The sequence below is a fragment of the Copidosoma floridanum genome, unplaced genomic scaffold (assembly GCF_036245765.1).
Source record: "Copidosoma floridanum isolate Cflo_tuat_1 unplaced genomic scaffold, Cflo_Japanese_pri ptg000013l, whole genome shotgun sequence".
NCBI classification, from domain to species: domain Eukaryota; kingdom Metazoa; phylum Arthropoda; class Insecta; order Hymenoptera; family Encyrtidae; genus Copidosoma; species Copidosoma floridanum.
The window spans coordinates 22,504,661-22,520,674 of record NW_028321890.1 but is presented as its reverse complement, the minus strand read 5'-3'; the positions used below and the strand labels follow the sequence as shown (position 1 = coordinate 22,520,674).

At 33.0% G+C, this 16,014-nt stretch overlaps 2 protein-coding genes across 3 annotated transcripts; both read right to left on the bottom strand.

Annotated features, from left to right (window-relative positions):
- Nucleotides 1-2,121: 2,121 nt before the first annotated feature.
- Nucleotides 2,122-3,617, bottom strand: LOC106636190 (4-vinylanisole receptor-like). Its single transcript, XM_089590747.1, has 6 exons — nucleotides 3,582-3,617; nucleotides 2,992-3,479; nucleotides 2,802-2,901; nucleotides 2,482-2,592; nucleotides 2,260-2,415; nucleotides 2,122-2,192 (listed from the first exon to the last, which is right to left on the bottom strand). The coding sequence occupies exons 1-6, from the start codon at nucleotides 3,615-3,617 to the stop codon at nucleotides 2,139-2,141; spliced, it is 945 nt and encodes a 314-aa protein (XP_089446873.1). The 3' UTR covers nucleotides 2,122-2,138.
- Nucleotides 3,618-5,075: 1,458 nt separating this feature from the next.
- Nucleotides 5,076-11,657, bottom strand: LOC106636282 (U2 snRNP-associated SURP motif-containing protein-like). 2 transcript variants are annotated; one of them, XM_014348640.2, is made up of 17 exons: nucleotides 11,341-11,657; nucleotides 11,035-11,248; nucleotides 10,670-10,969; nucleotides 10,403-10,461; nucleotides 10,165-10,330; nucleotides 9,932-10,095; nucleotides 9,629-9,688; nucleotides 9,282-9,325; nucleotides 9,092-9,196; nucleotides 8,772-8,999; nucleotides 8,469-8,711; nucleotides 8,206-8,392; nucleotides 7,000-7,183; nucleotides 6,507-6,729; nucleotides 6,280-6,433; nucleotides 6,050-6,198; nucleotides 5,076-5,351 (listed from the first exon to the last, which is right to left on the bottom strand). In XM_014348640.2, exons 1-17 carry the CDS (start codon nucleotides 11,359-11,361, stop codon nucleotides 5,099-5,101), a joined length of 2,754 nt encoding a protein of 917 aa, XP_014204126.2. In that variant the 5' UTR covers nucleotides 11,362-11,657; the 3' UTR covers nucleotides 5,076-5,098. The 2 variants fall into 2 exon arrangements, with proteins under 2 accessions (XP_014204126.2, XP_089447100.1); XM_089590974.1 differs by having other exon boundaries at nucleotides 9,932-10,089.
- Between the last annotated feature and the right edge of the window lie 4,357 nt (nucleotides 11,658-16,014).

Below are 16,014 nucleotides of genomic sequence, written 5' to 3'. Positions count from 1 at the left end.
TTGTTATCGGTATTTGCACCCGTAAATCCAAATAAAATCCGAAATGGTCAAAAATAGATTTTCTATATCATTTATTATAACTAGGACATGATTGAACAAAAATAAATTGACAAATTTATGTCATACCATCCGGATGGTAACACCAAAACGGGGAGACTAAAGTATTTTTTACAAAATTCTAATGAAAATTAATAACTAACTTTTCTTTCAATTTACATATAAAATACTCTAATCCCCCCGTTTTGATGTTACCATCCGGATGGTATGACATAAATTTGTCAATTTATTTTTGTTCAATCATGTCCTAGTTATAATAAATGATATAGAAAATCTATTTTTAACCATTTCGGATTTTATTTGGATTTACGGGTGCAAATACCGATAAGAAACTAATAGAAAAATCCCATTGTAAAGTTTTATTGGTTTTTATTGGACCGCAACAGCAGGGTTCATAACAATTTTGTGATGAAAAACATGTTACGTGGATTAGCTAATTTGATAAAAATACATAACGTATCAGCCAACACATTTTTATCCCAATTTTTATGTAGGTAACTTGGTATCTTTAAAAAATTGTTCATGCAATACTTTTTTGGCATTTGAATTTGAAGTAGAATTTTTTCTTTTAATCGTTAAAGAGGGTAAAGTAGATAATTATAATCCAGTATTTCTGATAAGACTTTGTTTACTTGTTTACCGAGATTTAGAATTTTGGTGAGCCTAAAAGCATATTTACAATTAATATCATGAGTTACAATACATCACCGTGACCAGCATAGTACGATTCCTTTTCTTTATTACTGGGCCATTGTAATGCGTGGTTTTTATTGCAAGCAGTTGATATTTTCTTCAGTTTTGAATCCTTTTTTTTTTTTACCTCTGGTAGAGTTTATCAACGAAGCTTGTGATAAGATTACTGCTTTGATGATAAAATACAAAAGAACATTGTCTATAAAACGATGTTCCTGAATAATATTATCATAAAAATATTACTGCGACCAAGTAAATGTTACTACTAGGCTTTTTTTACAAGGTGGTCAATTGTAATGCGTACGTGGTAAAGAATAAAACCAGTTAATGTAGGTATATGTATAAGCTTGAAAAATTTATAGCACTATTACAGTTATAGAAAATCATAGCTCGTAACCCTTAGTTTGCTTCTATATACCACTGGTGCTTTAACCTCTGAATGGCTTCTAAAAAAATAGCGTATTAATCTACACATTTTTATTTACATTTTCATGCAGGTAATAACTTATTACCTTTAAAAAATGGTTGATGCAATACTTTTTTGGCACACGAATTCAAAGTGGATTTTTTTTTCTTCAATCGTTGAAGAAATGTAAGTCGATGAAAAGCCATACCTGATAAAACTTCTGAAGGTTATTAAATTGTTCTAATTACATAAATATTTTAATTTTCGAATGTATTTGTTCCCAACATCGTAACGTTACTTTTTGTTAATTACAAAAATAAAGAAACTGGAGAAAGAGACTTGAGTATTTATTTACAACTATATGCTTTGCAAAGTAATCTACATTTATATAGTATATAAAATATTGACAACAAATTTTATGCAAAAAAAAAAAAGAAATCAATAAAAATTTTAGAGACCATTACGTAGTGGTCGATTTTTAGTTGTAGTTTATACCTACTAAGTAAATTAGGTAAAATAGATGTAATACCCATATAAAGTGACTATAGGCCAAGTTCATGATGGGTGCTGACCTCATTTTGCCCCCAAAGCCCATGTTAAATCTTATGAAAGGAAATAGTTCCAGTGGACACGCCATTGGCGAATTTACCCCCACAGCCTATAAGAGACAATGTTAGTAGCACCAGCTCTCCCCTCCAACCTCATGCACCCAGCAGATTTAACTGTCAGACAATTCACACTTGATATTAGTTGGAGCTTTTGACTTTTTTGTGAAAACCTGACGAGATTTATGGATGCAGTTTGTAAAAAAATATGCTCTTCTATTGTGATTAAAAAATCGCAACGAAAGGAATTTTGGATAACAAGTACGTTTGTATTGTAAACGTACTATGATAAAATTAGATTTTATTTTTTTTAAATCTAACAGTAACATTGTCTAAATATATTTACATCCGTGTAACATTTTCTCTGTTAAAATAAGTTATGTTATAGATGTTCTTAGTAAATTGAAATAAGTAAAAGCTGATTTTAGTACCTGTAATTAAAAAATTTTTAAATGACACTCGGAAAAAATGGAGAAATTTTATCTAAATATAACTTACAGTGCAAAAAGTCGCAAGGGTTAAATCGATAAACTTTCCAGCTGTCAATTTAGCTGGGTAACGTGATATAGAAACGATAAACATTATCTCAGATGCACTCTTTCCTGGTAAATCATACCAACGAATGATATTGTAAATGGAACCAACTTGTGTACACTGTGAGACAGATTATAGATTTCCTTAATTACATTAAAACTGTGTATTAAATTATAAATGACAAACCTTGGATGTAAGAGTTTCGCCAATGTAACAGTATATAAAAATAGTCATGGTGTAAGATGCAAGTAGCATTATGTAAGATGATAAACTAACTAGATCTTTTTTGCTCCATTCCTAAAAAAATATTTAGTAGTGTACTCATGAAAAATTTATAAAGAGTATTCCTTCATTAGTGAGCAGAGAATTTTTTATTTGCAAAATAAATTTTATAAAATCCTGAGTAATAAATTAACTCTAAAATAAAACCAAAGACAGTGTCGAAACTTTTTTTTGTTTTTAAGAAAAAACTAAAAATTCCTAAATATTACATAATTTGTATCTACCGTAATGCAGTATAGTAGTATCATGCATATACATAAAGTGCATCCAATTATTTCCACTAAGCAAATACCATTTAAAAAATCTTCAATCCTTGATCTAAAACTAAAGTGATTGACTTATTTTTCTATATGATAATTAAAAAAAAAAAAAAAAAAAGTAGGTTCCCTTATTCAAAATATTTTTAAAAATTACTTCAAAGTTTTTATGTGACGCTGTACTATGATTGCGAGTCTTTCCTTACGGGATATGGCCCCTTTCGGAAAAGGAATGCCGTCCTTATCTACATCACCATCAATATAATTTTTTATTAATATCATAATGATGTCGAGCTGAGCATAGATGTGAGAGACGAATGTTGCAGCGAGACTACACGTCGCAACAATAATAGTGTCGCAAATAAACAACGAAAAGTACTGTAAAATGTAAACTGTTGCAAAATTTATATTATTTTCCAAATTAATAAATCCGCTGTAGACAGGATAAGAAAGAATTCGTGGCAATTTAACATGTTCATCTCCAGTAATATTTAAGAAATCGACGTTTCTCCGAGGATTTTTTGAAACACTTTCCGATATTGCTGCTAATGGTATAAAAAAATGGTAAAGCAATGAACCCGTGTACGTAACGATGGCTGTAAAAATCACTAGTGATCTACACGTTTTGACCTTTTCTTGCATCACCTGAAATATTGCAAAATAACGATCTCAATTTTATTGACTTTTTTCAAGTTAAAAAGTTAAAAAAATAAATATAAAACTGATGTATGTATTATCATTATGAACCTTCTTTTCAACGTAGCACGTGTTTTGCCAATCCATTTCTATTTGTTGATAACACTTGGTGATTTCTAAATTATTTCGAAATATCAATGCATGTTTGATTACCGATGTAACCGCAAAATTTAACGGTCCAATCAATTTTATTTTCATCTCGAGATTTTTCTCTTCAAACAGTACACGCAGTACAGTCGGCACTATCGCAAACAGCAGCAAAAAGTAAACATTGATAATTTGAAGAAAGTGAAGGAGCCTGTTCAGTTTTGATGAATAATTTAACGTATCCCATAGACCTAGGGGCTGTAAAAAGAAACGACTGATTTGTACGGCGTATTCCGATTGTCTTGAATCCATTACAGACGCTTATCGTTGACTCTGATATATTATCTAGAAGTTTTTGGAAGATAAACCGTTAGAAAAGCCGAATTTCAGATTTAATTTAAAATACGAACAGTCACACTCTTAAAAATTCAATTTAAAATCAAATATGATATACAAAAGCGTTTCTGTACATATACAGATCTTCACGCACGTCACTTTATTTTTTCAAATGCACATCTGAAGGGTGGAACGAGGCTGGTGCAAGCTCGAGCTGAGCTTAATCAATGAACTCGATAATTCACGTGCGTTTCATCGCGCACTATAATCACGGAAAGTATAATTACGTGTCATTGTACACCAAGAAAGTAGTAATTATTTCATTGGATTTCTTTAGATCGTAGCTCGAGCCATAAAATCATCTACTTCTTTTAAATAAACAAACACGATCTGGACGGTTGTAAGCTCACTCGCCGTATCTTTATACTGAAAAAAAGGGTTTCGCTCATTGCATCAACATCATGAGTGCATTTTTCAACATCTACGTATTTTTTCTACGACATGAAGCTTCTGCATCCGAGATCTCTGTTTAATATTTTAAGGATTGTATGCAAGAAGCCTACGAAGACGTATAGGCTGCACAGACATTATACCCATCGTATAAGACTCCAGTATATTTTCTAGGTGTAGTTAGCACTCAAGTTTCCTATGTAAAAACAAGATGAGGTTGGTAAGAATAAAGGAATCTGATATTCATTTGCAAAAGACGGATATTAATCAGACTACAAATTTCAGTACTATAACTGTCAGAATTTATTTATCATCTGGATAAATTGGAGTTCCACGATAAATTACGATTCGCGTTTACTCTTTACAAATTTATTTTCTGGTCTTTAAAGCGCTTTATCACTGAGGGTCTGTAAAACTTGACTGCATATGATAAAACAATATTTAATTAGTTTAATTTACTAAAAATTATTTAACGACGAAAAATTTAGAAATACTCCTAAATACGCTCAGAAGTAATAGATTTTTTTACTAAAAAAAAAAATTCTTACTCTCTATCGTCACATGAACGCAAATATCATGACCATTGATTTCATAGGTTTAATGAATTATCGTGATAACGACAAATAAATCAACAGTAACAATGGTATCAATTATAAAATATAAAATGTATTATTGAAAAAATATAGTACAGAGTGCTAATATTTATGCTTGTGGTAGTTTTTTCTTGGTACAGGTGATGCAGGACTGGCAGCTCTGTATTTCGAAGACCTCGAGGAAATAGGTGACAATGAGGGTGAACGTCGTCTTTTGCGCTCAGTTGGCGATTGGCGAGACAAAAACCTCCTCGAATATGTAGGAGAAGGTGACCGTTTTACTCGAGGTGGTGAAGGTGTATACTGTAATGACTTAGTGCACGGTGAGCGAGACCTTCGTTCTCGCAAGGATCGACTGCATGATTTCGATCGAACACAAAAAACAACATGTGGTTAATATAAAATTTTTAATACCTACGTTACATAAATAAATGTAAATAGATAAGATAAAAGTATTACTTTTAGTAACAATGAATGATCTAATTTCACAGGATGTCAATCAATTGTTATATTAAAAAAAAAAAATGCGTCAAAGATACAGTTTAACGATTTATTTAGGAAGCCGAGATATTTGCAATAAAAATAAGTTAAACAATTATTTTATTACTGCCAGGGCTCTAAACAATTGATTATTTACGTAAGTATACCATGTGCAGATATTAGCTGTAAATAAGTCATGGGAGGGGATAAAGGAAAACGATCAAAGCACCGATTATCAGTTAGGAGGGCTTCAGTCTCTCTCTGCTCCACTCCGCTCCCTGACCATCGCTAATATCGCCATGCACTTTCTGTCATTGTGCATGGCTATTTGGCACTGGTGCATGTCTTTTTTGAAATCTAATATATAAACCTTATATATTCGAAACATAATATAATTACATAATATGTAATTCGATCGATCGTTCAGTGTGTGTTGTTTTATTCACAATTATTTTTAAATGAAAATTTTGTATTAACTTTTAATGACAAATTTCAGTTAAAGTCTATTAATAAGTAAGTAAGTAGTCATCTCAGATTGGCTTTGATAATGTAATACTGTAGTACATAACTCACCTATATCTATTGCCTCCTTTTGACGGTGGGCTCGGATTGCTGTGTTTTCTACTTCTGTAAGAGGGCGAGTCTAATGGAGAACTTCGTTTATCTTTTCGTCTGTCATCATCTTCATCTTCACTATTATTTTCTTTCATCATTCGTTCCCTCTAATGCAATATTATACCAAAAACGTTTCAAAAGTAAAAATGTTGCAACTTGTACGAAAAAATCATTTAAATCTCACTTACCTTTTTTATGAGTTTCTTACGATAGCGATCCACTTGAGATTCAATTGTCCTTCCTTCTTTCAGTGATCTTTTTCCACTTTCTAACTCATCTTGATATTGCATGGCCTTTACTTCAATCTCGCGTAATATTTTTCGTCTTTCTTCAACGTCGTCTCTATTAAGATGTAATTTTATGAAATCATTGCTTACATGTTTTCACGCAGAAATGATAAATGATGCAACCATACCTCGAGTCCTTACTTTTACTTTGCAAATTCAATCTCTCGTTTGGCCCAAGCTCTTCCCACTTATCTGTCGTCATTGCTTGAGCCTGAACTTGATCGGGATCGACTGTTTCCCATTTCGAAGGTATAAATCCAGCTGGCAATGCCAGTTTTTGTACATCTTCGATCTTAAAATCTGCACTATCATCATTACTTTCCATAGGAATTCCATCAATGTCATCTTCCACTGAAAATTAAAAAATTTTTAAATAAACATTTTTGCGTTTCACAAAATTTTGCCCTCGAATAAGATTTAAGGAGTTCCTCGCTGATCAATGCCATACCACAGTATCCTATGCTACACGTGTTAAATAAGTGAACATTGAAAGCTCATATCTCGAAAGCTACACAAAAAATTGTTACAGATTTTCGATAGATTGTGAACGGTCCACATTTCAAGAAAATCTGACAAAAGTGGAATTTTCGAGAAACTCCCTTAATACTTATTTTGACGTACTTGTCATTCCATCGATACTGTCATCATTTAAAACTTGAGGAGTAAGTCCTCGCTCCATAGCTTCTTTTAAAAAAGCAGCTCCGTCTAAAGGAATACCATCTAGATCTTCTGCATCATCACCATCAATGTCTGACAACTGAGTGCCGTTTATATCTTCTTTATTTTCCTGTTGAACTTCCCTTACCTGTGATATAACAAGTTGCTGGGTATTGTTGGTATTTTGGGTTTTAATGTATGAAAGTTATTGTGAAAACTGGTTTGCTAATTATGGTTTATGTTGTAATATGACTTATAACTAATTAAAAATGTTAGTAACAACAATATTAATAAGTATTTTTTAGAGTTGAACTCCTTATTAGGTAAAGAGGTACTTTCAGCACTAACTTCAAGTATCAAAAATTATGTTTCAGAAATAGGACCTACGGTGATTATTGTTTAGTAAAAATTTAGATACTTTACTATAGACAGCCATTGGGCACTGACAGTACCTACTAACTTTATTCAAATCTAATTTACAAGTTACTTTTTAATGTGTCTGATTGATTCTCTATACTAAGACGTCAGAAGAAGAGGTTATGTTTCCAAATTTACTTTTATTTTATACATTACTCCTTTGTCTATGTGATAATTTAATTTAATGTAGGTAAACGGTACAGTTGTTGACCCCCCGATAGTGATTGACCGCCACATGCATTTTTAAATGGAGCCTTTATATATAGATATACAAATTATACAGGGGTCAATCACTACCTTAAGGTGTCAATAACTGTATTGTTTACTACTTCTGGAAAATCATTATATTAAAATTCATCGTATAAAGCCGATCAACTCTTGAAATGGAAAAATTATAAAAATTAGTTTATCATGTAATGAAATGTAGAGGCATTCTAACCTCTAACAAAATATGCTTTCTGTCTTTATCCGGGGGATCCCCGCATGTTCGGGTGCCTGCTCTATGCAATCAGTCTCAATTTTCCCGCAAGATTGCACAGGAAAGCATGGGATTTTCGTTACGCGTCTTAATTTTTTCCAGTTTACTCTCCGGAAAAACGCACCATAAAAAACTTCGTTCTTAAAGTATTACATAAGTAGGTTTGTTTACGGTAAAATAAAGAATGAAATGATGATCTCTGCGGTATTTTACGAACTAATTTCATTAAATATTTGACTGTAAATTCTAGCCTAAAAAATGTTTGTAATTCATACCTGATTTAGACCCAAAAAAATGTTTTTAAGGTGAACTAAAAATTCTCGAGGGTAAACTGACCAATCTTCCCATGCTTTAAGTATTTTCATGACTCTCACTTTAAAAGCTTCAGCTTTTAATCGGCTATCGAATTGTTTATAAGCTTGGTAAACTTCCTTCGAAATTTTTAACAATCTCGACTCAAACCTGTAAAGTACACAATCATTATAAACATATATTCAACCAAACATTATCTTATACAAGGAAATCAGAAAATACTTACGCTTTTCTGTAAATTGTAGCATTCGTAACTTTGGCACTAGAGTTATGCAAAATATCAGATATCAAATAAAGTCTGGCAATTTTTTTACTGACTGGAGTTTGCAAAATCGATAATGACTCTGATATGCAATCACATATTTCCTCTGCAGCTTCAGCATGCTCTATACAAAATACCATGGCTTCTGCGACTTTCAGTCGCTCTGGCACGATATTTCTTAACAAATTTTCTAATCTATCTCTTTGACTGCGAATCGAAAGTCTTAATATTACAGCAAAATGTTAAAGTATTACTAATCAAAATTACCTGTCTGAAAGACTTTCTCTTGGTTGATCTTGACCTTCTTCCACTTCAATTAGTCCATCAGGCATTCCTCGGGTCCAAAGATTCAACGGCGGCGGACGCCAAATACTACCACCCTGAAACATCCTGAAGTCTTCCGTACGCCATTCTTTTTGAGTATCTCCTTGTAAAATAGAAAATAACTTCCATCGGTAGTATGCGTGAACTGGAGAATGATTTTCATATAAAAATCTGAAATGTTTGTATTTTTTTAAAAATAAGAAGAAATTTTACAAACAAAACGTCATGAATATGAAGTATGTACTGTGAATACATGCATTTACCTAAACATTGGGTTGTTGATTTCTCGATTCATGATCATGGCTTCAAACATGGGTCCTTCTCGAACAACAAATTCTATCATTCTATGTATCAACATGATCAAGTTTCTGAAATATCCAAGTAAAATGAAAGTAAAAACGATGGTACATTTAAAAATACATGAACCAATAAATTGACTAAATTAAAACACACCTATTTGTCGGAATAACTACTTTAACAACTGCATTCTGCAAAACCTGCAAGAGTTTGACCCGAATGCAACAAAAAAAAAAATATCGTCAAAGTCAAATATACTTAAATTATTTTCTATTAATGTACAAAGTTATATTTTATTTTAAAAAACCGATTGCAGGCCATTATAAAATTAAGTAACTAAAAGTAATATTCTACTATCTATTTATTAGTTCTTGAACATGGCTGACTTAGTATATTGAAAAATGTGACTTCATAAGGCATTTTTTTTGACTGGAATCGACTCCTGATGCCGATTTTTCCAAGAAGTTAAAATAAAGATAATAAGTCAATATAAACAAGTTCACCTTTTTAAAGTTTTCCATTTCCTTAGGATCTTCACTTTGAAAATGACAGTTTCTTTGTATCTAATAAAAATATTTTATAAGCTATTATAGTCACACATTCATCAAAATTAATATATTCATATGATTTTAAAACGTTGCACATATTTTCCTATAAATATTAAGTGTACATCGGTTTAAAAATATCTATGCAATTATCACTGACAAATAATTTATATTGGGCCATAAAAAATAAAATATCACAACATGCTCTCTTTAATGGTTGATAATACAGTTACTATTATCGCAATGATTAGGTACAAATACCTTGTCTTTATCACGTCGATGAGGTTGCGCGTTAAAGGGCAATCCAGATAGAGGTGGTGGCTGTATGATTTCCATTAACACAGGAGGAATATATATTGGATATGGAGGAATAGGTACACTTTTGCCCCAGCTTAATTTCAATTCATATGACATGATTTCTTTACCTGTCAGAATAAAAAATTTCAGTTCTAGTGTGGTATTTAAAAAAAAAAAAAAAAACATTGCTTACATACCACGGAGATTTTTCAGGGCTCTTTCACCATCTTTTCTGCACATAAATGCAACAAAACCGCAATTTCTTTGCCTTGCTCTTTCTTCATCGCTTCGGGGGTACATAATTTTTACACTAGCTAACGGACCAAATTTTCCGAAAATCTCCATAATTTGCTGTTCAGTCATCTAATGTACAATCAAAGACGAGTAGTAATTCCTGAGTTCTATCATAAATTGAAAAAAAAATTGTAACAGTACCGTGGGATTTAAATTTCCTATGTACAAGTTCGTTGTATTTGGATCTCCATTATCCAAACCTAAGGTACAAATCTAAATTAAGATCAAGTGTTCATTGATTTAGTCGAGTTTATTAGTTGTGGGATACACTTGCGTAATAGCTGAATCAAGTGTTGTAAAAGTTTTCAAAGAAAACTATTCAAAATTAGCATTTGCATGAAAAAGTAGTTAAAGAATAATTGTTAAGCAAAAACCAAACAAGCAGACGTCACAGCTGAAAAATCACACCTTCTGCTGATTCAACAGCTCCCAACATAGCATCATCCCTTTGTATCAAGACAGAATTTACACTTCCTCCTTGGTATTTATACTTTCCCTCTCTCTCTTCGTGAATCATTTTCAACTCTTCTTTGAGCAATTCAAGATTGCTCTTTCTTTTTACTACCTCTCTTTTTTTTTTACCGAGCCCTTCCAACTTGGGCTCATCGCAGGCAAAAAGCTTGATTTTATCTTGCTCCTGAATTGAACCATTGTCTGAAAGTTTTAATTGCGGCTTGTACACCTTTCCCTTGTCTCTGGTGTCCTCATCTAGAAATACAAGGAATAATGTCAGGCGGCAAAAGGGAGAGGAGGAAACTAAATACACTGCCTACATCGTTTGCCAGCATCATAGGTGCCAGCTTTGATCCAAACTTTGCCAACATTTGAGGTGGAGTTGTCTTGAAAGGTTGCAATGAACTCTCCAAAAATCTGGGCTGCAGCTTGATCCTGTTCTTTCTTGCGCTGCTCTTCGATCTCTTTCTTGCTTATTGGCCTTTTGCCGATTGTGCCGATGGAGAACGCTTTGAGCTTTTTTTCGGCAATTGGCTGAGATCATATGCGATTTATTGTAAGATTACACAACATAGGCCAGGATCAGAGTTTGATGCACACTGTTAGGGCCAAATGAAATCACTTACTTTTGCAAGGTTTTTTTCCATCGTGATTTTATATATAAAATTTATATATCATTTATAAACCAGGGTCAGCACTCAGCTAGTTTAAGTTATATTTGAACGATAGAGTCACTTAGTTAACTCTAATTAAAACTGACAACTCATAACTTGTGCTAATATTCTCAACACGTTTATTCAAACCTCCCTTTGAATAATTAAATTTTATATAATATGGTATAGGTATATAATAATGATTCAGCACTGGTAAGAAGTAAGTATTTCTGTTTCTATTTATCAGAGATTAGTCTGCTATTTATTAAATATGACCAGGTGACCACCTGTGTATCCCACACCGCATGCCTACTTATATTAGGGCGACCACCGGCACCAGCCACGTAATCGATTATACACCAGCCTTAACTACTTACTTAATCTCATAGGGTGTATTCCGCAGATGCTGCCAGCAGTTAAGTTACGTAGGTCGTGGTAACGCCGCATGGTCGAGTAGCGCTAGCGTCAACCTGTACTAACTGTCGGTGGGTTCCGCATGTCAACAAACTCCGAAATATCAGATGGCATGGGAGCGAAAACAGTAAAAAATATCAAAGTTTGTTGACATGCGGAACCCACCGACAGTTAGTACAGGTTGACGCTAGCGCTACCCGACCATGCGGCGTTACCACGACCTACGTAACTTAACTGCTGGCAGCATTTGCGGAATACACCCATAGTCCGCAGGCTAAGTATACGTCCTTAACCGCCTTTTTCACTAACGTTTAGAATAATGATTGAGACAATCAATGATTGTATCATGAGTTTTTGTATAAAGTTCAATTTATACAAATAAGTTGGTAAATATAGGCACACATGATTAATATTTAAACATTTTAAGCTGTATAAATATATAACATAGATTCCAAATATGCATTATTACCGCTGGAATATGCTAACAAAACCAAATATCCGTCTTTCTCACCCAGCAAAATAATAGGTATCTGTATAATCCTGTATCAATTTATTGCACACATGCGAAATGTTCAATGACAGTAAACAATGACACAATTTCAAACTTTACTTTTAACTCTTCATTTCACACGTAATTTTACAATGCAATTGATAAATTATTATTCATACAAAAGTATTAATATTCTTATAGGAGGTCGATTTTCAGGCAAAAGATTATTTGTAAACTTGCCGTAAACAGCACAGCCAATGTCAACTTTTTATTTTCTATCTACACAACTAGTTGCGGCTGGTTTTAGCGTTTCAGATTTCTAAACTAAAAAGTGCCCCTAAAATTCTGAAGGAAAGCTTTAGATATTTTAGGCCCTAGAGCCATGTTGTCAATTATAAACCAGCCGCAACTTAATTGACAGATACAAAATGAAAATTCAACATTTTCTGTGCTGTTTGCGGCAAGTTTACAATTTATCTCTTACTCGAAAGTATAAATATATAGGAGGTCAATATTCGTATTAAACATACACTGCAAACTTGCCGCAAGTAGCACAAACATCGTTAATTATTTATTTTGTATCTATTTCAAGAGTTGCGGCTGGTTTATAAGTGACTAAATGGCTCTAGGGCTAAGCTGCCTAAAGCTCTCCTTCAGAATTTCAAAAGCAATTTTTGGCCAAAAAAATCACTACCGCTAGATGGCGCTGATCCAAATGATTATTACTACTTGTAGTAGAGCCATTTGATCAATTATAAACCAGCCGCAACTAATTGAGTAAATACAAAATAAAAAGATAACATTGTTTGTGCTACTTGCGGCAAGTTTGCAGTGTATGTTTTACACCAATATCGACCTCCCTTATATTTACACTTTCAGGTAATAGATAAATTGTAAACTTGCCGCCAATAGTGCGAACAATGTTCAATTTTTATTTTGTATTTATCAAATTAGTTGCGGCTGGTTTATAAATGATTAAATGGCTCTAGGGCTAAGCTGCCTAAAGCTCTCTTTCAGAATTTCAGAAGCAATTTTTGGCCAAAAAAATCACTACCGCTAGATGGCGCTGATCCAAATAATTATTATTACTTGTAGTAGAGCCATTTGATCAATTATAAACCAGCCGCAACTAATTAAGTAAATACAAAATAAAAAGATAACATTGTTTGTGCTGTTTGCGGCAAGTTTACAATGCATTTTTTACACGAATATTGACTTTCTATATATTTATACTTTCGGGTGAAAGATAAATTGTAAACTTGCCGCCAATAGTGCGAACAATGTTCTCTTTTTATTTTGTATTTATCAAATTAGTTGCGGCTGGTTTATAAATGATTAAATGGCTCTAGTATAAGTATAGTAATAATCATTTGGATCAGCGCTATCTACCGGTAGTGATTTTTTTGGCCAAAAATTGCTTCTGAAATTCTGATGGAGAGCTTTAGGCAGCTTAGCCCTAGAGCCATTTAGTCACTTATAAACCAGCCGCAACTATTGAAATAGATACAAAATAAAAAGTGAACATTGTTCGCACTATTGGCGGCAAGTTTACAATTTATCTATTACCCGAAAGTGTAAATATAAGGGAGGTCGATATTGGTGTAAAACATACACTGCAAACTTGCCGCAAGTAGCACAAACATCGTTAATTATTTATTTTGTATCCATTTCAATAGTTGCGGCTGGTTTATAAGTGACTAAATGGCTCTAGGGCTAAGCTGCCTGAAGCTCTCCATCAGAATTTCAGAAGCAATTTTTGGCCAAAAAAATCACTACCGCTAGATGGCGCTGATCCAAATGATTATTACTACTTGTAGTAGAGCCAATTAATCAATTATAAACCAGCCGCAACTAATTTCGTAGATACAAAATGAATAGTTAAAGATAATTGTGCTACTTGCGGCAAGTTTGCAGTGTATGTTTGATACGAATATCAACCTCATATATATTTATACTTTTGGGTAATAGATAAATTGAAAACTTGACGCAAACAGTGCAAACAACGTTAACTTTTTATTTTATATTTATGAAATTAGTTGCGGCTGGTTTATAAGTAATTAAATGGCTCTAGGGCTAAGCTGCCTAAAGCTCTCTTTCAGAATTTCAGAAGCAATTTTTGGCCAAAAAAATCACTACTGCTAGATGGCGCTGATCCAAATGATTATTACTACTTGTAGTAGAGCCATTTAATCAATTATAAACCAGCCGCAACTAATTAAGTAAATACAAAATAAAAAGATAACATTGTTTGTGCTGTTTGCGGCAAGTTTACAATGCATTTTTTACACGAATATTGACTTTCTATATATTTATACTTTCGGGTGAAAGATAAATTGTAAACTTGCCGCCAATAGTGCGAACAATGTTTTCTTTTTATTTTGTATTTATGAAATTAGTTGCGGCTGGTTTATAAATGATTAAATGGCTCTAGTATAAGTATAGTAATAATCATTTGGATCAGCGCCATCTAGCGGTAGTGATTTTTTTGGCCAAAAATTGCTTCTGAAATTCTGATGGAGAGCTTTAGGCAGCTTAGCCCTAGAGCCGTTTAATCACTTATAAACCAGCCGCAACTATTAAAATAGATACAAAATAAATAATTAACGATGTTAGTGATGTTTGCGGCAAGTTTACAATTTATCTACTACCCGAAAGTATAAATATAAGGGAGGTCGATATTGGTGTAAAACATACACTGCAAACTTGCCGCAAGTAGCACAAACATCGTTAATTATTTATTTTGTATCCATTTCAATAGTTGCGGCTGGTTTATAAGTGACTAAATGGCTCTAGGGCTAAGCTGCCTAAAGCTCTCCATCAGAATTTCAGAAGCAATTTTTGGCCAAAAAAATCACTACCGCTAGATGGCGCTGATCCAAATGATTATTACTATACTTATACTAGAGCCATTTAATCATTTATAAACCAGCCGCAACTAATTTCATAAATATAAAATAAAAAGTTAACGTTGTTTGGACTATTTGCGTCAAGTTTTCAATTTATCTATTACCCAAAAGTATAAATATATATGAGGTTGATATTCGTATAAAACATACACTGCAAACTTGCCGCAAGTAGCACAATTATCTTTAACTATTTATTTTGTATCTACGAAATTAGTTGCGGCTGGTTTATAATTGATTAAATGGCTCTACTATAAGTAGTTATAATCATTAGGATCAGCGCCATCTAGCGGTCGTGATTTTTTTGGCCAAAAATTGCTTCTGAAATTCTGAAGGAGAGCTTTAGGCAGCTTAGCCCTAGAGCCATTTTGTCACTTATAAACCAGCCGCAACTCTTGAAATAGATACAAAATAAATAATTAACGATGTTTGTGCTACTTGCGGCAAGTTTGCAGTGTATGTTTTACACCAATATCGACCTCCCTTATATTTACACTTTCGGGTAATAGATAAATTGAAAACTTGACGCAAATAGTCCAAACAACGTTAACTTTTTATTTTATATTTATGAAATTAGTTGCGGCTGGTTTATAAATGATTAAATGGCTCTAGTATAAGTATAGTAATAATCATTTGGATCAGCGCCATCTAGCGGTAGTGATTTTTTTGGCCAAAAATTGCTTCTGAAATTCTGATGGAGAGCTTTAGGCAGCTTAGCCCTAGAGCCATTTAGTCACTTATAAACCAGCCGCAACTATTGAAATAGATACAAAATAAATAATTAACGATGTTTGTGCTACTTGCGGCAAGTTTGCAGTGTATGTTTTACACCAATATCGA

Excerpts from the sequence above, each read along its gene's own strand:
- LOC106636282 (XM_014348640.2), bottom strand. The coding sequence starts at position 11,361 with ATGGAAAAAAACCTTGCAAAA. Across the intron at positions 11,249-11,340 it reads TGGAAAAAAACCTTGCAAAA|CCAATTGCCGAAAAAAAGCT; the intron begins GTAAGTGATTTC and ends ATATGATCTCAG. Across the intron at positions 9,197-9,281 it reads GTAGTTATTCCGACAAATAG|AAACTTGATCATGTTGATAC; the intron begins GTGTGTTTTAAT and ends TGGATATTTCAG.
- LOC106636190 (XM_089590747.1), bottom strand. The coding sequence starts at position 3,617 with ATGGATTGGCAAAACACGTGCTACGTTGAAAAGAAG. Across the intron at positions 3,480-3,581 it reads CGTGCTACGTTGAAAAGAAG|GTGATGCAAGAAAAGGTCAA; the intron begins GTTCATAATGAT and ends GCAATATTTCAG. Across the intron at positions 2,593-2,801 it reads TACTACTATACTGCATTACG|GAATGGAGCAAAAAAGATCT; the intron begins GTAGATACAAAT and ends ATATTTTTTTAG.